Source organism: Haliotis asinina, chromosome 12, assembly GCF_037392515.1.
Source record: "Haliotis asinina isolate JCU_RB_2024 chromosome 12, JCU_Hal_asi_v2, whole genome shotgun sequence".
Taxonomy (NCBI): Eukaryota; Metazoa; Mollusca; class Gastropoda; order Lepetellida; family Haliotidae; genus Haliotis; species Haliotis asinina.
In genome coordinates this window covers 7,675,341-7,698,435 of record NC_090291.1, presented here as the reverse complement: position 1 = coordinate 7,698,435, position 23,095 = coordinate 7,675,341, and the positions used below count along the sequence as shown (strand labels likewise).

General features: G+C 37.8%; 1 protein-coding gene across 1 annotated transcript; it reads left to right on the top strand.

The window, feature by feature from the left end:
• The first annotated feature begins 395 nt into the window (after positions 1-395).
• On the top strand, positions 396-22,535 carry LOC137257638 (putative G-protein coupled receptor F59B2.13). The gene is made up of 3 exons (XM_067794967.1): positions 396-484; positions 17,984-18,635; positions 19,343-22,535. Exons 2-3 carry the CDS (start codon positions 18,631-18,633, stop codon positions 20,418-20,420), a joined length of 1,083 nt encoding a protein of 360 aa, XP_067651068.1. The 5' UTR covers positions 396-484; positions 17,984-18,630; the 3' UTR covers positions 20,421-22,535.
• The last annotated feature ends 560 nt before the right edge of the window (positions 22,536-23,095 follow it).

The following is a 23,095-nucleotide window of genomic DNA, read 5'->3' as shown; positions in this document are numbered from 1 at the left end:
TTACAGCCTCCCTGGTTACACCACATCTGCTGTAACCAGTTTGAAGTGATGCTGTTCCCCTACCACTCTTCCCCACTCATTAGACTGCACTCTGCCCCCCTCCAGGTACTGCAGTTGACATTTATCACCATCATATCAGACTCCATCTAAGCAACATGGCCAGCTGTCTGGCCACACCATTCCTGTATGAGCAGCTAATGTAACATTGTATCACTGCTTGTCTTGTGTCTTACTGACCAATCGTGACAGGAACTTGTGGAGTTTTCCTCCAGAGAGAGTAGAAAGCTGCCTTTATGAGCAGAGTGTGCAGCTAGCCAACTGTCAGTATTGTAGGGCTACACTGGCTTGTGGAAGCAATCAATGAAATCCCCGCCTATGAACGGGGCCCCAACTCAGCATTGTGTGGCAATGATCAATTACTGGATGAGAGCTGTGGACAAGTTTAGCTGCTGTCTGAGTGTGGATATGAGAATTACTCTCTCCTGTAAGTTATTTTTCCACTTTCTAAACTTATTTTGTTTTTCAAACCAGCTCTTCTTACAAAACTTTGTTAGGATTACTTTTTTCTAATTGTTCGCTAAATGATAGCTACTTGTCTTAACATATTTGGATTTTATTCTGTCCAACCAGTTTGTCAATTAACAAACATGGAAAAGTGGTGGTAATCTTATAGAATCATGAATCAGAAGTTTGAAAAACACAAAACATATGATAGGTAGATTAATATGGCTTACAGATTAGTTCATACAGAATATGAAATCTTTTGCAAACAACAAACCACATTCAAGTAAAAGGCAAATATTATGGATGACAACATCTTGTTTATAGTACATCACAACATTTCAGGGCTATTCCTTGCCCCTTCATCAGATGAATTGTGTCACATAATATTTGCCTTTTACTTGAATACTAACTTCTAAATGCCTGTCGAGAACCTCAACATGCGATATTTGACAGATTGGAAAACATTTTCTTCCATGATCTTGAAATGATCCTGTACTATAAATGGAAGTAGTAATAGATGTAGTAATAGATATTTAGCTTTTCAAATTCCCATAAGTGTCATGATTTTTCAGAATCATTTATTTTTTATATCAGTAGCTTATTGTGACACAAACAATCAAACAATAGATCATTAATATTGTACATATATTTTCAGTTGATGCCTTATTAAAGTACAAGTAATAATGACAACAATAAAAAAAATTTAACAAAACTTCATAGGCTGTGTGGATGTGTTTGTATTATCATTTCATCATTTTATTATTAAATGTCACATATTAAATAGAATCCCTTATCAGAACGGGCAAAACCACTCAGAACACATAGTTAGTATGGTCTACTGTACAAATACATACACCTAAAGAATGGTGTTTCTTGGTGTCCCTGTGTTTGTAAAAACATACAGAATGGACCACTGTTTTGAACTAGAAATCAACTTGGTCTGATAAAAATGTCTACTGTCTTGGTAAGAATGGAAACATTTATGACTGAAACAAACCTTGGGAATTTAACAGACATCCTTGCCAGCATACAGATGTATGTAAATTTTACAGTCTACATATGTATGTCAATGACTCTTGCCTGCCTCATTTGAGTTGTTCATTGATTAACAGTTGTTTATTCAAAGTTAACAATCATGGTGTTAAAGGAGAGTTCACATAAACAGAGTTATGGAAACAGATCAATTCCTCACCTATTATTCTTGAGGAAGAAAGTCTGTTTCTGATACATATCTATGTTTGTTTGTCACGCCAGACACTCCATATGTTAGTTTTCCCATATTGTCATAATATTCTATAGTAATATTTCTAAAAGTTTATCCTTGGTTGATGTGACATGATGACACATAAATGAAATAATTCATGAGCTGGTAAGATGTTTAATATCATTGTAGGGAACTGGAAAATGTTCTCAAGATGTTTCACATGAAGTAATTAAAGTCTTACCTTGGAAGCTATGGTAAATGCTTACTCAGCATTTTTCACAAAAAGTATTAAATTCTTACCTTGAAAGCCATGTTAAATGCTTACAATAGTTATGATCAACATGAAATGGTCCATACGAGTTGTTTTAAACTCACATGGTTCTCAAATTTCTGGGAATACTCACCAATCTAAACTAGACCTGCTTTTAAATGTTTATTAAAGTATAAATATAGACATGAAATTGTCCTAAAAATGGCATAAACGGTCTGTATTGGGTTAGCATTCAACAGCGACAACAACAGCATCATGTATGATTGTTTACTGGTCCCCTGTAGTTCTGTACTGACTGTTCTGACAGTGTTATGACAACGTTATTAGGCAGTGTTATATTTTACACAACAATAGTTCTCTCACTGACTGATTAATGCTTAACTGATTAGATTAGCATAGCATAGTATCAATGTAAAAATTCCTCATGCATATTTTCCTCACAAATTATCAAAGCTAAATACAATCTCATGTATTGATTCAAATTCTGTAATTAGATCATCTGTTTCCTCAAAATATTGATGTTTCCATTTTTATAGAAGATATCAAGACGGTATTTAGGTCTCAAGTGGATCTAAAATGAATATGACAAAATGATGTGCCTTTCCTGAACTTCTGTGTGAAATATTTCGGAGAAATATTTTGTTCAGAACCCAACTCAATAACATTCATGGATTTGAAATGGAAAGCATAACAATGACAACTGTCAGAAAACATTAAGATGAATGTGTAGCTTTAAACCCATTTCTGAAAAAAAAAGATGGATTCTTTCCAAAAGTTGATTCCTTTCTCTGGACTGATAAGCTGTTAAACCATCATGAAACTCTTTTTCTAATATCTGTATCAAGAAGACTTTGAGTGCCAACCGGAAATATGTCCAGTCTATGGCAATGGTATAATTAAGGGCATGTGACAAGATACAGAGAACAAAACCTGAGTCAGTGTATGTCTGGTACTTGAAGCCAATACTGCTTCTTGAGGGGGCGTCTACTGTCAGGTTGCCAATATTGCCTCATGTAGGGCATCTACTGTCAGGTTGCCAGTATTGCTTCTTGGGGGGATCTACAGTCAAGTAGCCAGCATTGCTTCCTGTAGGGTATCTTCTGTTAAGTAGCCAGCATTGCTTCTAGCGGACCATCTACTATCAAGTAGCCAGTATTGCTTCTTGTGGACCATCTACTGTCAAGTAGCCAGTATTGCTTCTTGTGGAATATCTACTGTCAAGTAGCCAGTATTGCTTCTTGTGGAACATCTACTGTCAAGTAGCAAGTATGCTTCTTGAGGGACATCTGCTGTCAACGAGACATTGTTGCTTCTTGTGGAGTATAAGCTGTCCAGTAGCAAGTATTGGTTCTTGAGGGGCATCTACAGTCAAGTAGCCAGAATTGCTTCCTGTAGGGTTTCTACTGTTAAGTAGCCAGTATTGCTTCTTGTGGAACATCTACTGTCAAGCATCCAGTACTATCCCTTGAAGGGTAGTCAGAACCAGTCTTTCCTTGATACTTGTAGACTTCAATATCTAGACTGAACACTGTAGTAACTGGAAATGCTTCATTTTGTAAATGCTGAACAGATTTACTTACCACTTGTAAGTCCTACACTTTATGATCTACACTCTTTGTTAGCTGTACATGCATCTTGAACATGCTCTCACCACACAGTGCCCAGCCTTCACTCAACACACAGTGTCCAGCCTTTACTCAACTTATAGTGCCCAGCCTGTAGTTTATATACAGTACCAAGTCTTTACTCAACATATAGTGTCCAGCCTTCTGTTTACATAATATTTGTCTGTTTGGGTCTGTGGAAGTGAGACTTAAAGTATTGTCAGTTTCTATTTAGTGAAATAAATGGAGTCATCAAAAGCAATAAGTGAAGCTGCTGTGCATGAGTAGTTTGGGCCTGTCTGACTCCTTTTGTCTCAAGTAACATTATGCTGATAACAACAACAGGCAGTCAAGGCTGTCAAAGTGCTCCTCATATTACAGTAGTCAGAACCCTCTAAATGGCAGGAGAGGCGTCAGTACTAAACCTTTCTTGACGTCCATACACAGTGGCATTCACTGATTCTGTGATGCATGCAAATGGGAATATATGCCCTGATACATCCTTATATACAGGCTGTCAATACGTGAAGTTGGGTTTGATGTTATGCTTTCATGATATAAAGCATTCATGAGCATACATGATGGTGATAAGGCATCACTTCCTCGATCTCTAGCAGACGTGCAGAACATTCCTCTGCCTTTTGTGATCTCTGGTACTTCCTGCATCATGTATGCATACAAGATGATATACCATATAGCATCTGCAACTGGCTATCACAAAAAATACTGCTGAAATTAAACATTACAAGGAGATATCAGTACCATTGTACAACTGAGTATTCAAGGTATTAGACAAATATGACATCACAATCAAATGACATCACAAGTTGATTTGCTGCTGAAACTGGTCAGCTGTACTTACATTCAAGACATTGGTAATTACTGTTTACTGACTGAAAATGCTGGAAGAATGGCTTTGAATGATTGAATATTTTTGTGTTGGTATGTGTGATATTAAAAGACACTGCAGTTCTCTTAATTGTGATATGGGTGATAGAGATTATTATGACATTTAATCAACCAAGTGACTATTTTTCACCATCAGTAACCACAAGAAAGAGTTACTGATGAACTGTCGGATGAGCCTGGCATGAGCGACAGTGGCAGTGATTTACAATATCCTTTATCCAGTGGTGTAATGATTCCTGCAGTTAAATGCATTGATACAAGTAGTCAAAATAGGATGAGATAGCTGGACTGACTTAACCTCATCCCAGATGTTTAAAGCAACAGGAAACATTATCATGCAGAGCGTTATTGCATACCTAGCATTAGCAGTCCTTCACAATGTCAAGTTTTATCAAGTACAGTAAATGTAATTGTCAAAACCACTACAAGTGCTGGTTACTTTGTTGCCCTTTCCACTCCGCTGGCCAGTGACTATGAGTATGGCAGACAGGAGATGGCAGCTCGCAGCCAGGCAAACATTCTCTTGACTTGACGTCATTGGTTATTTCATCCATACTGCTTCCATTCAGGCTTCATTTCCACTTTTCCAACAACTTTTGCAATCAGTATTCCTAAGTTTTACACTTGCTGCCTAAAAATTATCCGAATGACCTTGATTCTCATTTATATTAATTCTTACTACAATTTCTCATGGTCTTTGACAATGAGTAATTGAACATTTTAGACAGATAAACATTCTATATGATGAGCCGGTACATTTAGGTTCGAGTCGGCAGTGTTGGAATGAAAATAAAAAGTTTTGGGTGGTAGGTTTGCAATAAAACTATCAGGGTCGGTTTGGCGATGAGAAATAAAAACAATGAATATGCAGCCCTGATAAAGGTCGTCCAGCTGTCCCCAAATTTGCAACTGCAATCTGAAAATGTTGAGGTACATTGAATTCTGCCTCCTACAGGGAAGTTCTTTGATCAGAATTACAACAATCTCATGGTTAGGGCTTTCAAAACACTTGTTGGTTACGAGATTTGCAATACACTATCTCATGCATGTGGCCACTTTTTGATATCTAGTTTGATTAGGTGGAGGCACATTTCAGCAGGCTTTGCATGTGTTTGTGATGAGTGCCAAAAGTGGAACAGGATCTGCAGCTATTTACAACACCTGGTATCTTCACCATGCAAGAGATAGTGACTCTCAAACACACGCTCATAACACAGTAACAGTCAACGATTGTTGTGATCAGAATTAGTTTTGTTTGAACGATAGTATCTGCATGAAGGGCAAAGATTCTGTATAGCAACCAGCCTTCCACCAATCAGAACACTGTAGAATGGTGCCCTTATTGAGAACAAAATACATCATCCATCCAAACACTCTCAATGGTGAACTGCATATATACCACAAAGTTAACAGCACTGGTGTCAGATATCAGATCCATTCACGACTGCCCTGTTCTATACAGTAGTAGTTATCTAGCACCCAATCAGGTTTCTCGCTTCCTTTCGTGTTTTTCTTTCCATGAAAACATATTTTTATTTCATGGCAATTTGCACCATATCATGAACCTCAAGGGGTTCATTGGTGCAGTATTGGTTCAATTATTCCCCTTGACTGACAGCAGCCAGGATTTAACATTCCCCACTCTACTTTCAATAAAACAGCAGTGAGAGATTCTCTTGGATCACATGTTGAAGAATCTGTATGTAGTTCATGAGACAGAGCCTTCACAGATCCCTCAATAAGTGATAAACACAAATGGAGAAATAAACTTGGTGTGCATCAATATTGATCAGGTTGTACAGTGAGCATGAATAGGGGTGAAGGATGATATCAGTGATGGATCCAGGGGGGAAGGATTAACATCAATTGAAGGAAGAAGGGGGATAAGCTCCAGATATGAGGTACTGCTTCATTAAGCCCTGTATAAACTTGGCCAGACCAATCCATTTTGTTTGAAGGATTTCCCATAATATCCTATGATATGAGGATAAAAATAGTTTGTTTCTTTTAAAAATATCTTCGAGGTAAAGCTGAGAGTCTTAATCTGGACAGATATTCCTAAACACTAACTTTGATTACTAGTAATAATTAGATAAACTATTAATTCCTGTGATGAATTTCGCAGATGTCAACAAATGTGAAATACATAATGCATATGAGCACATATTGTAATAGATGAGTACATTAAAAACCTCATTCCACTTCTATGACATATTTTTGCATGTTTGAATAAACAGACGTTAAGCATTACTGAGCATGACTTATTGCCACAGTGAATAATTGCCTGGATCCAAAATGACATGAATGTCTGAGAATGATACTTTACCATGACAAGGGTACCTAGGCTAGCTACTAGTTTCTGAAATGAACATATTTTACAGAAAATAAACTCATAGTAAACAAAAATAATTTACAACAAAAAGGAGCGCTGAGAGTTTTCTCATTTTCAGAAGCTGTGGAAATCTAGACTTGCCATATTTCTAGACATGTGTGGGCATTCTTGGATATATTTTTTTGAGGGTCTGTTTCACCAACTATAGGATATCATGCAGAGAAACAAAATCTTGACACATGGATGCAGCAGACATGAATTTGCAGCAAACATCCTAATAATAACTTCTAATTTGAATGAAGTTCCCAGTCTATTCCATCAGAACTTAGACTGCACCATAATGATAAAACTGTAGAGAGGACTACTGTTTTACTGATAACAGGACAAACATACTGGAAGAGATTTTAATCTTTTCTGATATCTTTGCAGTCAGTGTTTAAGAAAGTCTGAACTTTAAAACAAATCCCAATCCTGAAATTGACACTAATTAGCCTGTTCCAGGGCACTGTAGCTGATTGCTTGCTGCTTTCGTGTCACCGACAAGGCATTAAGTGTCCCACAATCAAGGATAAAACATTTCTAAATGGTGACACAAGGTGTCCATTAATCACAAATCTAAAAATTTCACAGATTTTTAATCCATCTTTAAAATGCAGGTCAGCTTCTATCCTGTTTGTCTGAACCTAATACTAACTGTAATCAACTACAGATTCTACTCCTGACTGCAGTTGGCTTGTTGATATGATAACATGACTTTGGTCATGTGCACAAGGCATGGGACCTGATTAGAAGGTCCAAGGTTTGAATCCCATGAAAGAATTCAGAAATTTTATGACCACTTCTAGTTCATCAGTAGTTAAGACACTGAGTGTATGGCCAATTATGTAATAAACCCAAAGAACAGTTCCCATCACTTGACATGTGTTAGAAGTAAGGCTGATTAATTTCCTTGTTCCTAAAAGCTGCTGGCTTTATCTCATGACCTATGTTCTGTTTAACTCATGAAGTAGATGTCTGTTCCCTAGTCCCAACACATTCATCGTGTCAACATCCATGGCCCTGGTGTGACTGACTCTCCTCAATCATTCAACAATTACTGGCACACAGGATTATCAACAATTACGTGCGTACAGGATTACCTCCCTTGGGCAGTACGTCTGCTTGTCTAACCAATAATCAGACATTTCGATAATGTGATACTTCAACCAACAAATTTGCTTAGCATAGATAAATAGCCATTAGCATTACAATCATAGCAATCTACATCAGCCATTATCGGGAGGAAATATTACCGTATAAAACAAAATTTTAAATGTGACGGTTGAAGATGTACTCAGGTAGAAAAGCAACGGTCTTAAAAGTGGCTATTTGCCAGGACAGATTCACAGACAAGCCTGAAAGTCACAAACAGGCCCAGAGGCTGGAATCAACAGCCTCCAAAACTAATTTCTAGTGTATCTTCATTCATAAGAGTCCCTGAGATTTAATCAGTCTAGAAGATTGTTAGGAAAAAAACAACATACTCCTGGATAAGAAGGTTGGGAAGGGATAAGGGTACTTATCTTACCTCACACATGAATGTTGCTTTCTGATTGGCTAAGTGCTATTCTATTATTTCCAATGTACCCCGCTTACAGGAGATGTATTATTTTCAATGTACACCGCTGGGAATTCCGAACTCTTCTGGTGCTTCATGGTAGTACTTCTTTGTCTCGAATAACATTGAATCATGCATGAAGCATGGAAATTACCGATGTTTTGCAATTGAAAATCGATGGAAGGGAGATAACTCTAAATCTGTTTACCTTGTGTCGTCTGCATAATGGCGATTCGCCTTGCATTCGACAGAAATGCTTCAAACAGTCTAAAACTAAAATTCAATTGTTTGGTAAGATAAATATGTTGTTCACTGGTCCCTCGGGGAGGGGCCATGGGCTCATGTACCTTCGAGGTTTGTTTATGCTCCCCTCCCCCAGCCCCCTCGTGACCCGTGGACAACTTATAAAGTCATTCCTTTTGGACTTGAGACAGCAGCCATTTGTAGTGTTGAATACAGGTTCACTGACTTCACTGATGACAGAACAACATAATTACACTGGATGCCATTTCAATGTTGTGTCACTCAAAACAAGAGATAGGAGTACAGACAGTCAGAGGATGTTTTCGCTGAGGCCCTGTCTGGCACCTGAGGCAATGGCCAGTCTCACAGTCTTGAACCACATTAGGTTCCCTTCAGTCTAGTGAGTCTCTCAGTCTCTGAACCACATTATGTTCTCTTAAACCTACTTGGTCTCACAGTCCCTGAACCACATTCTGTCCCCTTCTGCCTAGTTGGTCTATATTTCCTCAGGTTCAGTTGAGGTTTATCAATAACAATATCATATAAATTTTGAGACTAAGTGGAATGTCAGATGACAAAATCCTCCACTGCAAATTATAATGAATGAAGGTGAAGGTTGTCATTTAAGTTCAATGTCAACAAAAACATGACCAGTCAACCAGGTGCACCGTCCCAAGATGATTTGTGTCAAATATGGAAAACAAACATACAGCGAATGGTTCTTAACATGCAGGCTATCATGCTGAAATCTTTAGTGTCACTGTGACCTTGAAAATTACATGAAGGTCACCAAAATTGATGGGTCCCTGCACCTTCTTTTAGATGAAGCTTGATGTCAAATAATGATGAAAATCTAGTGAATGGTTCTTGAGATATCTAGCAGACAAACTTGACCTGCAGGTTAACATGTTGAAATCTTCAAAGAGTTGCTGTAATCTTGATGAAGGTCACCAAAATTGACTGGGCCCTTTGTTTTCCCTAGATGAAGCTGTCAAATATGAAGAAAATTCAGTGAACAGTTTTTTAGATTTCTCACTGACAATGGTAAAATGTTTAAGTCCCCTTTTGAAATTGAGATGACGGTCAAGGTCACTAACCCTGACTGGGGACTGGAGCATACTCTGATGGACCTAGTTCCACATATGGAAAGAATCTAGTCAACAGATCATAAGATATTCTAATTCTTGCATATGGACAGGGGGATGGATGGATGGAGCTTAATACAGTATCCCCTGTTTCGCGCTAAACGAGCAGTGGTGGATAAGAAAATACACTGGCCAACTGAGGATTACCTCAAGTAAGATTGATGTAAATGTTGAATAATGTCATGGAGGATCTATCTGGTGGGGTCTAAGTCGCAGGGCATAGGTTGAGGTTTCATGTTTAGTCTTGGGTTACCAGTAGTTTCCTTTAAAACATGTCAGACACAATCAGCCCACAGAGTATTTTCTTAAGAACTTATTTTAATTATTACATGAAATTATGCTTTACTCCTGAAATTATCCATCACTCCTAGACTTCTCCATTCATATGTATCACTTGCTATAAGGAATGATAGTGTACAAGTATACTTCACAGAAATCATAAATGTTGCAAGATTAAGTCTAGACCAAACAATCCAGTGAATGGTGAACCAAACATTGATCCACAAAATTAGACTATGACAACATCAAGTCACCTAGCCTGACCTCTCCAGCCCACTACTAGCCAATATTACATCAAGTTGAACACCAATCCTAGCCCAGATATTCAAAGAGTGTATACAACATATCTCAACAAAATAAATGCTACTTACAGAATATACTAAGTTTGTTCAACAAGTCTCTCTCTTAATTCTTGGTTCATGATAGAACGCATAACACAAGCTAGGAACACATTCTGTCCACCCTCTCCCACATGTAACCATGCTGATGTCAATAACATAGAGTACATATCATCCAGAAGATATGCTTAATAATCCCTACCCACATGAACACACGCAGGTTCATTAGAGGTATGGGATAAATGCTGTGTTGTGTTTTGGTTTTGTTGTAATATCAAATTAATATTCCACCAATATTTATTTGCTGGTAATACCCAGAGAGGTATGTGTATAGTAGGATTAACATTGGTTATTGACACATATTTATTCTACAAATATATATTTGTGGGTAATAACCAGAAACACACATGTATAGTAGGATTAACACAGTTTATTGACACAGGTTATCTATTATTCTACCCATATCTATCACCACTGCCATCACTGAATTGTGAGACATATATTTGCTGGCAATATCCAGAAAGATATGTGTTTAGTAGGATTAACATAGGTTATTGACACAGGTTATCTAATATTCCACAATATTCATCACCCTCACTGATCTGACTGATATTTGTTGGTAATATCCAGAAAGGTATGATAGTATGAGTGACTGACTTAGTTTTATGCCGCACTCAGCAATATTCCAGCTATATGGCAGCAGTCTGTAAATAATTGAGTCTGGACCAGACAATCCAGTGATCAACAACATGAGCATCGATCTGATGACAAGTGTTTAACAAGTCAGCAAGCCTGACCACCTGATCCCATTAGTCGCCTCTTATGACAAGCAGAGTCGCCTTTTGTGGCAAGCATGGGTTGATGAAAGCCTATTCTACCCCGGGACCTTCACGGGTATACTACAGTATGCGTGTAGTAGGATAAACACTGGTTACTAGACTATTAATATTCTTATGCCTCACAGGCAGCATTGGTTATATAGCGCAACAGTGATCAGATTGTGCGCTATGAGCTGTATATCTTGTCTGGAAAAGGCGCATTATAGATATTGTCATTATTATTGACACTGGTTGTTAAATATTCTACCAGTACCATTTTATCATCATCACCATCACTGATCTGTCAGGCACATATTTGTTGGTAATATCCACAATGTTATGTTGTTATGTGCATAGTCAACGCCATCAGATTGCAAACAATATTAACCAGGCGATTGAACACAGCACGCTACTAAGGCTGAGTAATGCAAGACAAAATTGTGTTTAAGGACACAGATGCCATTGCTGCTTTAGGAAATGTTCCCCCACATTGAGTGTGCTCTGGTGATTAATTTCTATTAAACAAGTTCAACATGCATCTATGCAACTAAGAGATGCACACCTCTCAAGTCCCAATGAAACGCATAAATAAGCTCAATCAATTCTGTTGAACAGTTTTTGTGGAGAAGTGGAAATACTTAATCCCCTATTTCACATATCATTAGAGAAAATTCCACAAAATTTATCAAAGTTGTCTCTAAACATACAAAAAAACATAAAATACAAAAACAAAATTTGTGATGCATACCTTAAGAGTCTCTAAAAAAGACTCTATAAAAATGTAAGCTAATGACTTTTGTGCAGCGTTTTTTAAGGAGAAGTGGATAAAGTACACACCCTGTTGTATGGAACAAACAGGATGAATATTACCAAAATCAACTAAGTTCAATCATCTGTAGATGTGACAAAATTAAGAAATTGGATGAACAAGGTATGAGATGCACACCTTTAGAGTCCCAGTGAAACACATGTAGAAGCATTATCAGTTCTGTTGAGCTGCTTTTGGGGAGCAGTGGATAAACATCCACTGGATAAGCATCCCCAATAAAACTATATTCAGAGAGAAATTCATGAAAATTTATCCAAGTTCAAACGGCAGTATAATTGGAAAAATAAATAAAATACAAAATCAAAATATGAGATGCACACCTTTAGAACACATGTGTAATCTAAATGAATTCCACACAGTAGTTTTTGAGGAGAATTGGATAACATACAGCTCCCCGCTGGATTGAAAAAACAGGCTGAATCAGACAAAATAGAACTAAGTTCAAACATCTGTAAAACTGACAAAAATTAAGATATTGCATAAGAAATTATGAAATGCACACCTTTAGGGTAGCTACAAAAGACATGTAGAAGTTCATTCAATTCTGTTGAGCAGTTTCTGTGGAGAACTGGATAGACTTCATCCCCTTAAACACTACAATCAAAAGAGGAATTCAGCAAAATGCATCTAAGTTCAAATGTCTCTGCACTTAAAAAAAAACCCAATAAAATACAAAAACAAATTATGAGATGCACCTCATTAAAGTCCCAAGAAAACCCATGTATAAGTTCCTTGAATTCCACAGAGCATTTTTTTGTAGCGAAGCGGATAGAGTACATTCACTGTTTCATACTCACGGACAGATGGACAAGAAGGGTAACCCTATATGCCCTCCGCCATATATGGCGGGTGCATAAGAAAGGACCTGTATGAAAACTCTCCAGTACTGAATTAGAATATAACTGGCTGGTGATATTTGCATAACAACCCTCCAATGGTTCTTTAAAGAGGAAAAATGCAACTATATTTGTAACTTTATCAACTCGTGGTCATATAACTTACATCTGTAGACACTTGTGTGAGATTCTCTATGTACTGCAATCTGATGGAAGAAACAATGTTAATGCTGGGCGCTTGTGTGCCTCTCCTATAATGTCCAAAACACTGATGAATTGCAGGAGTTTTCAGACACATGAAAAGGATCAATGAATAAAACAAAAAGATCTTGTCTAATTAAATGTAATTCATCAACACTGGAAGAAAATTCATCTATCACATACAATGAAATGAGATTCGGAACTCGTAAAACCAATACAACCTGCTGAAAGGTTAAGTAAGACTGACTGGGAAGAGTAACAGAATTGAAACTGTGAGATTTGTTGCACAAGTCCTGCTGACCACTGAGTCTTCCAGAATCTTCCACAGGAAACACTGTCAATTATAAAGTCCTGGATGAATGCCTTACTTGCATTAAGACTCACTGACGTAATTTAACCTTTCTCATCAAATTTTCTTCAGGGAAGGCTAATACCAATCTTAAGTAGGTGGAAACAGTTTGAAGAGGTTGATCTGTACAGTCTGGAGACGACTTAGCCAAGATTGGAAAGAAACAGAGATGTTCCCTCCTCTACTTACAGTTATGCAAATTCACAATTGTGGCATTGATAAGGCATACAGATGTCAGCATCCTTGCCGACCCCTAATCTGTGTGTCGCAGGTGTAATTGTGCACACTGTTGTCCATTAAATCCCTGTGCTGTCGGAGAGACGGAGGGCATCATCAAATTCTCAGTTACAAGTAATCACTGTAAAATCTTTTTACGACGACAAACTGCTAGAGTAAGGTCAATGCTGCCAGTGGATTTGGTGGTCAATGGGATTGCTTTAATTTCATTAATTTCCTCATACAATTTCCACAGAGAACCTGTGGTTTCCAGGCAACATTCTACAGATTAGACAATGGGTATACATATTTATGTCCTCTTATTCTTATTGTTATTAAAGGATAACAACTTCCAAACTGCCATAATGCTACTTCATGCCTTATCATACGCTGAACAAATGGACAAGAAAAACTCCTCAAACATCATAACAAACAATAAAGAAGCAGTTATCGATGAAAATTTCATGTGTTATTGTTTAGACTGACAACTGGCCTCTGAAAAGAACATATTTTACATCGAAAAAATCTCATAGTGAAAAAAAAAAGAGAAAATATATAGAAAAGGAGCCCTGAGAATTTCTTCATTTTCCTGAAGCTGTGGAAATCCTGACTGCTTCACGGTCACTATGACAGATGAGCTAATGTTCTAAGGCTCACTTTGAAGGACTTGGGGTGCTTTGTGTGGACTTACCAATCTCTAAACCAACAACTCCATATCACCATTATTATCATGCATTTCCACTCATCAATAAATTTCATTTATCTTTAAGGATCTAACATGAAGATAAACCAACTGATGCCATCATTGTTGTCCCATGTGAGCCGTTATTACCATACAGAGCAGCTCTCGAACAACACTCTCAAATTTAAAACAATTCTTTTCAATGAGTAGACACTAAAGCACTATCTCTATTATCTCACTATATATTTTGTTTATGCTTTCAAGAATTTCAGCAAATGTTGCTGTCTGAATTAGAAAATGGGAATAGTTACAAAATTGTGCTGGATCAACAAAAAAAACCCCTAACATCCAAGCAAATAATCGAAACACAAAACCTTTAATTGTTTGGCACGAGTTGAAGCAAATCAGAGGATGTGAAAATGAGTGGGTTTTCTTAATGCCTGATGCTCGTGAGTTTGTGCTTAAAGTGTCTGAAAATGTTAGGGAGGGATGGGTGTATAAAGATTTATTCTCTGATGTGATTTTTCAAAAGCTGTTTTTTTTTCTGAACTTAATTTCTGGTTATGTTACCAACAAATAGTGATGAGTTTAGTCAGTTTCGTAGATTTTACACAATTTGTGTCCATAAGCACATTATCAGTTCCAACTGGCACAGTGATGAATATTTTGTGGTGCTGATGAACAAATCCCCCAACACTGTCTGGATGTTGCATGTGCTGATATTTCAAACCATACAGCACTGGCTGTTATTGCAGGCATCCATTGATAAGCAGTACATCAAGGGAGACGTGCCATACCTTCCTAGTGGATGAGCATTGTTTGATGTTGAAGGATACAGTGATAACAGCATTAACTTGAAAAGAGAAACTAAAAAGCCTTGGTCTGGTGAGCATGAAGCACAGAACTTAGCCGAACACAAGCCGACCGTGTTATGGTATTTACCAGCAATATGTCAGGGGTATCAAGAGGAGGATGTGGCACAGGACCAAGGGCGCCATCATAGTGCTACGACAATGTACAAATCTGTGCCAGTTATATTTGGACACTTGACATAATTTCCAGCGATGTACATGTTAATTCAATGTAGCATAAATATGTTGCATTAAGTTTGGTAAGGTCCAAGTCAAATTTTGCATATTTGTGAGGAATGATCTTGCCTTGAATCATATCATTTCTGTTTTATTTTCCATTGCTTATTTATCCAATGGCAACATTTTAATCAACATTTATACAGTGCCATGAACTTCTTTAACATGGTGGCTTATAGGGTTGTGCATGGTGGAACCATACTTAAGTTGATAAATGTGATGTCATTATTAAATAGTGGTCGGAAAATTGAAATGCAATTATGTGCAGTGAGCAGAGATAATTTCCAATTTGCTTGTCAAATTTTACAAAGATCAAACCTGAACTCACTTCATGAAAATAATTTATTCTACACTGAAATAACATGTAAGTCTATAGAAGTTATGTCATGCATCATATGTTGCAATATAGGAGGTTATAATGACAGTTGGGAAACAGGCAACAGGAAGCTGGTTCCTGTCTGCCAGTTTGATGCTACAGAATATTAGCTACATGGTCCTGTTAAGAGGTTTCTTGGTGACAAGCCACCACTTTACCCATGACACAGTACAGAGAGAACCTTTGATGCTGTCAGGTTTGAGTCAGAACACAGGGTTTTCTATTTTACAGAAGAACGAACATTTCATCTTGCAACCACTGAAAATGTCTGCATTTTACAGAAATTATGCACTTTCTGGAATTTGGACAACTTAATTTATAGGTCTTCAAATGCATTTAGAAGTTGGCGTAGCAATACAGGACAAATCTTATGGATAGCAACTTCTTGAGTTTATTTTCACGACGTTTCGTTTCACTGTTCAGTTCAGCTCTACCTGATGAGTGGGCAAGGATAAGCCCCGAAACGTTGTGAAAATAAACTCAAGAAGTTGCTATCCATAAAATTTGTCCTCTATTAATTTATAGTGTTTAGGGACCTCTTCCTTCAGGAAATAGATGAAGAATTCTAGAATTCTAGAAAACAAGTAAAAAGAATGTTTACAATTACATCCTTGATGGTTCTCGATATTAAAGCTGAATTAGAGGACCTTTGTTCACCCATTAATATGCACTACAGGGGCAGGTAGAGCTTTATGAGGTTGCACACTATTGAGAAAGGGTTTCAGTGGTCATTCAACAAAATTTCAGGACTAAAGGAGGTGGGGAGGGGCGAAGGAGTGTGTTTGTACCCCTCCCCACCTCCTCTGTGTCCTATACACTAATTAGGAATGATTTTATATCCTTAACAACCTGCTACTTATTTGCCAATCCAATAGACTAACACAATATTGCCAATATGTCAATAAATTTGCACTCATGGTACTACTTAGAATGAGTGAAAAACAGGGGCATAACTGCCGGTCATACTGACAATGTGAAGCCTTGTTCACGTCTGCTTGTGTAACAGGATATGTCTCCAGGGACACCTTGTCTCTCTGACATGCGTACAGAGACACTTAGTCTCTCCTCATGCCTGTAAAACAGTCAGAATTGTATAGCAGACTCTGCTTTTGGCAGGGATTTCTTAAGATTAAATGAAAAAATTCTTGGGTTTTATTTTTAGACCCCTGAGCATATATTTAATGAATCATTCACCCCCATTCCACTCTCATCCCCTTCTCATCTCCACTAACCCATGCTCATCCCCTTTTTAGCTTTGGGCCTGAACCTGAAAAACGCAAGCATTCGTAATACCCCAAGGTGTCTTAAAAGAAATATTCTCCTTTGAACCATACATGTATGCTAGGCTTCTGATACGAATCCTCCTTGTCACTGACATCATTCTTACAGACAGTATGGTCTTCCACGTTACTCTCATTGTGTCAGGAAAAACAAATATAGAACCAGAAATGAAAAAGTCTGTCTTCATCTCATTAGTGAAAGTGAAAAGTTTGTCTTAAGCACACAAACCCATCATTGATTGCTTGTGAGTTAAATCATGCCATGTGTTACATTTAAATGGAGGAACAGCTTCCAAAAGTCAGATAACTTCAGTTGGTTGGTTGACTTGTAATATCCGAAAATGGCTTTTCACTGACCAAAGACAAGCAAATTACATTAATGAAAGTGTTGGCAAGAATCACTTGTTCGCTGACCACACATTTTGCATGAAGGGTTGAGCTGACTTAGGACCTGGATTAAATTAAGGCAAGGTCACACCAGCTAACACTTCATTAAGCTAAAACAATGAAGCTTTCAAACAGGTGACTGATGGCCTGTCCACTAAACATTAGAGAACGTCAAGACTCATCAGACATTTTTATTAATCAGTGGTTCTAGAACCCTAATGAGCAATACTTGGGGATCACATGATCCCATCCATATGGCTCATTTAGTAGTTTAATGGCTGCACCCCTGTCTGGGGATCCCTTCCGGCCAATTTTAGTCCACACATCATCACACCCTGTGGTCGGAGCTGTAGGGTTCCTCTAAACTGTTTATCAATAACTACAGACTATGCATCAAAAATGCTACAAAATTAGCCATGACAACCATAAAATTTCTTCTTTCATCTTCCTTTCCTATTAGTTGAAAGTAATGAGCTTGTCATTTTTATATTTCAGTTCCATCTAGGCTCTGGCAGTGTGATTGGTAACTAGGGCACTGGTCTATCCCATCATCCCAGAAGGACGGACCCACAAGAGCAATATGGGATATACCGCACTGGCTGGCATCAAAACACACAATCTACTGGACTAGTTAAAGTGAAATAACAACTTAAAATGACTGTTGGAGGTAATATGGTACATACTGACAGTGGAATATCAAAGTACACAGACTGTGGGAGAATTATCAGCTTATACTGACTGTGGAATATCACTTCATACTGACTATTGGAGTATTGTCACCACTTCACACTGACTGGGAGTATTATCAGTATATACTGATAGTGGAATATCACTTCATACTGACTGCTGGAGCACTGTCATCACTTTATACTGATTGTTGGAGTATTATAATTACATTCAAACTGTTGAACACCATTTCATACTGCTATAGGAGTATATACTGACTGTGAAATAAAAACCACCTTCTACAAGAGCAGGGTTATAATAACAACAAAAGCTGTGGTATAACAGAACACATACCTGGGTAATTATGATGAAATAAAAAGAAGAAAGAATACCAACAACAGAACACTTCCCCCAAAAGTCTCCAGTTCTGGAAGAGCACCTCAAGCCTGAAGTAATGTAGCACATGTACTGCCAAAATGTTGTAAGTATACAATAACAGCTTGATATTCCTCACACTTAACATCCCTGTCTTATCAACGATTCACTCTCACAACATGTTAAAGCCAGAAGCAAAATTCATTCAGACAAATGGGAGTAATACAGCCATTCATCCAGGAAACGCCTTTAACTTCTATTTCCTCATCTCTTGAAGTGATGCTGTCTACAAAAATAATAATCCAACAAAAGTCATTTACACAATGCTATTACCTTAAATAGCTTCAAAGAAATCAATACACAGTGAATTTCATTGCAATATAATAGCTCACAAAAAGGTAACCTATCTATAGATGACATAGTCCTGTCTCCATAGTGACACACAATACAATGAATGCTGATGTGATTATTTGCCTTCTTAATAGTGAGTGAGTTCAGTTTTAAGCTGCTTTTAGCTATATTCCAGCAATATTATGACCAGGGGACACGAGAAATGGGCTTCACACATTGTACCCATGTGGGGAACTGAACCCAGATCTAACAAGCTAACACTTTAACAAATGGACTAACCCACTGCCACTCTTTCTTAAAAACTCTTGCAAAGTGAATATAGGAATTATATTATATTATGATATGTTTTCGAACAAGTAACAGGATAAGTGAGAATATTTCATGTGGAATGGAATCATGACAAAACACTTTAATGCAATGGTCCATTTTTCCAAATGTTGACTGTTTGACTTGGCTTTGCAGGATCCAGGGTCCTTGTTTGAACATCACTGATGAGGAGGACAACAACACAGGGCTAGGAAGTGAGCGGGCCAAGTTGTTGTTTGAGGATGTCAGCTACATAGTGTATGGCTTCGCCCTGCCAAGTGTCTGTCTGTTTGGAATGGTGGGCAATGTTCTTAACCTAACCATTCTAACACGGCGTAAACTTCAAAAATCTTTCCGAACACTTGAAATGGCAGCTAACTACTGCCTCGTGGCATTGGCTGTATCTGATCTGATGTTTTGTGTATTTGCATTTCCAACGACATTTCTTTCTGGGGATGACATGTATGACAACACAGCGTTTCTTCTGAAGTATCGGATGTATGGGACAGCGATCATCAATGTGTTCATCATGGTCAGCACCTGGCTCACAGTTGCCATGTCGCTGGAACGCTTCCTGGCAATATGTTATCCTCTTCGGCAAGATTTATATTTAACAACACGGCGGATAAAAATCATCATTGTGATATCATACATATTTTCTTTTATCTTCAATGTTCCAATTCTGTGGAGGTACGAGCCCAGACTCCTATGTAGTACAAATTCATCACATCCTATTTACATGCCGAAAACAGTTCCTTTACTGGGCAGCGTGAAAATTGACACAGCTTACCGGATACTGTGGGCTTTCATTGGAAACTTTATTCCTCTGATCCTGCTCTTCTACTTCAATGTGTGTTTGTGCAGAAAGATTTATCGTTCATACAAAATGAGACAAAAATTTAAGCAAGACCGACATGGATCAGAAAACTCAAGCCACACTCTAACAATAACGCTTGTGGTGATTGTGGTGATGTTTTTCATCCTGGTGGCCCCGTCGGAGATTGTGATTGTGATAGCCAAAATAACAAACAATGAGAGCAACTATTCCTACATGACTATAGAAGCTGTGATGAACTTCCTCCAGTCACTGAACTTCTCGGTCAACTTTATCCTGTACTGCATCATCAGCCCGTACTTCAGGAAGACACTCAAATACATCTTCTGCTGTGGCTGCTACAACATCTACCAGGTATCCAAGCAGTGGAAGAAGGAGTTTGAAACGTCACTCATGTGACAATCAACCCCCCAGACAGAACTGGAATTACAAAGTTTCTCATAAACTCAATCTCATTACAATCAGACAGTTTATGCCAATTTGACCTTCTCTGATACTTGATACATTGTATCGATACGACCATCCTTCTTTAAGAGATGATGTCACGTGCACTTTAAGCATCAGACTATTAGCATGGCGGCTTTGAAAAACAGAGCAAGTTATTATTCAGTGGAGCATGTTGGGAACAGATAATGCCACAGCTGTGAAATGAGAATGAACAGGCAGTTCCAAATGGAGAACAATAATGTTGGTGCAATATTGAGAATGTGTTGTTGTTGCTTCAGTCGCATCACACAACTGATGATATAAATTCTATCAGCTTCATTTTTCCTTGACACCAAGTCTGCGAAATAGCAAGGAAAGTTTGCTTGTTTGGACAGATCACATCTGACTGGCTTGCAAAAATCCATCTTTCATGAAGAATGTGTTCTCAGGATCACCTGAGATCTGTCTAGGGACTGTCAGGTCCTGGTGGAGTTTGTTATGTATTTGGAGCAAAATCTGATTTTGAAGACAGTGCTCATGAACCACACATTTTACCAAAGATAATGTCAGTATATCTCTGAATGACTTCAGATTCAACTAATCTTATTTATTTTATTTGTGAATTAGGAATCAATCCTTATCCTCAATTTGTATGATTCTTTTAGTACACATTTCCCCCCAAGTATGGTATATAAGATTTATACACCATTGTTAGACACAGTGTTCAACAATGGGTCAATATCTCCCTCTTCATCATTAGCATCCTTCTGGGATACTGCAGTTCATTGTCATCAGGTAGAAAACCTGCTACATCAGCAGAAACACTTCTCCCTGAGTCTGGGACATGTACCCACTCTTAGGACATCAACACGTTGGTCAGTGTGAGTACTTCATCCCAGTCATCAGATCACTTCCCAATCCAATCACTGTAAATGAATAAGGTCACCCCGATATAAAGATAATGATCCACTGTGCGTGGACAACGTAATCTGTGATGCAGTATCTGTTTGCATGAATATTCTTGTTTAGATTACCATGGCATACTGTGACAGGCTACAGAAACAAGAATGTAGTTGTGGCCTGTGAAGTGAGTGAAAGTAATGACCTGTACATATCTTGTCCAGTCCCGAGTCTCTGATTGCTGCAGGCTGAAAATATTGTCTTCTATGATTGCTGTATGGGACCAGCCACTTAATATTCCGAGGGACTGGGATTTCTTGCTTTTTCACAGCCAACATATTAATGAATTTTGTGTTTCTTAAACCTGATATTTATTACATTTACATCATTTTCTGAAATAAACAACACACAGAATATAGAATGGTCGGCCCCAGCCATGTACTGGCCAATGAACGAACATCTACAGTTACCTGACCAAAGAATTTCTTGTTGTTTAATGTTTCCCCAAGAACAATATCCAGACTGGGACCTTTCCTCTCAGGTAACTACAGCTGTGTGCTGTTGATGTTTGTATGTATATATTTGTTATTACACACCGGATGGTCCATACAATTCAAATCAGAATCTCACTGAATATGGCCATATTCCTGATCAAATGTGCATAATATATAGTTTCCACGGAGACAGTCTATGATATCTTGTTGCCAGTCTCTGTTCTTTTATCTGTAAGAATTTACCTAAAGAATCTCTTTTTTTTGTACTTCCTATCATAATCACACACTTGAAAAAGATTTTAAGCTAAAATAATCTTTGTCAATTAGAAAATATGATTAATAAGTAGATGTTGTTGTAAGATAATGATTGTGCTGTAAAAGGCTTTCATTCAGCATAGTTATTGACAAGGGAAACATTCCGAATGAACATGTTTTTGCATGTCCACCTTATACTCTATGTAGAAACAATGCTATCATGTATGTCCACACCACAACATTGTGGACATTTGTTTGAAACCTTGACATATTAGATATAATAGTTGCTCCTCTATGTCAGGTTACTGTGAACGCTTGTCGGCCAAGAAGCTTGGGAAAGACCTGTCCAGTTTAACAAGGTTCCACTGTGTAAAGAACAGACACTGGCACAGGTGTGACGATATTGCACTGTATGGCTGACGTGTGGAATAAAAGTTATAATGTTGACACCTTGCTCTTCTCTTCACTGAAACTACACTTAGATCAGAATCATTGAAGCATATACTTCTCTTGAATTTGGATTCATTTGAATATGCAAAATACACACAAATAACCAGTGATGGATCAGTCCAGGCCAAAATCTTACACAACGTATGAATGAGCATGGTACCAAACAGTAACGTAAAAAACCACACGCATGAAAATATTGTGTAGGTGTTAAATATCTTTGTTTACTCTCTCCCTTTTTTACTAGCCTTTTACTACAAAAGTTAATTGAGGGAACTGAACTCACATGATAATATGTTTCTCCATATTTATCTTCAAATATTTCCCTGAAAGCCATACCAAAAGGAAAACATGGTTTCCTGGCATACCTTTACCACAGTCCTCAGTCCTAAACAACATGTGAAATAATCTTGAAAAGTCACTGAACCAGGAGGGATGGTTAACTAAAAAGGTTGCTAGTCTACATCATACTTCGCTGGCCCTGCAAAATATCAATATTAAAATGCATAGTGGTTGGAACTGGTGTAATGATTGGTAACTGCAGATGCCAAA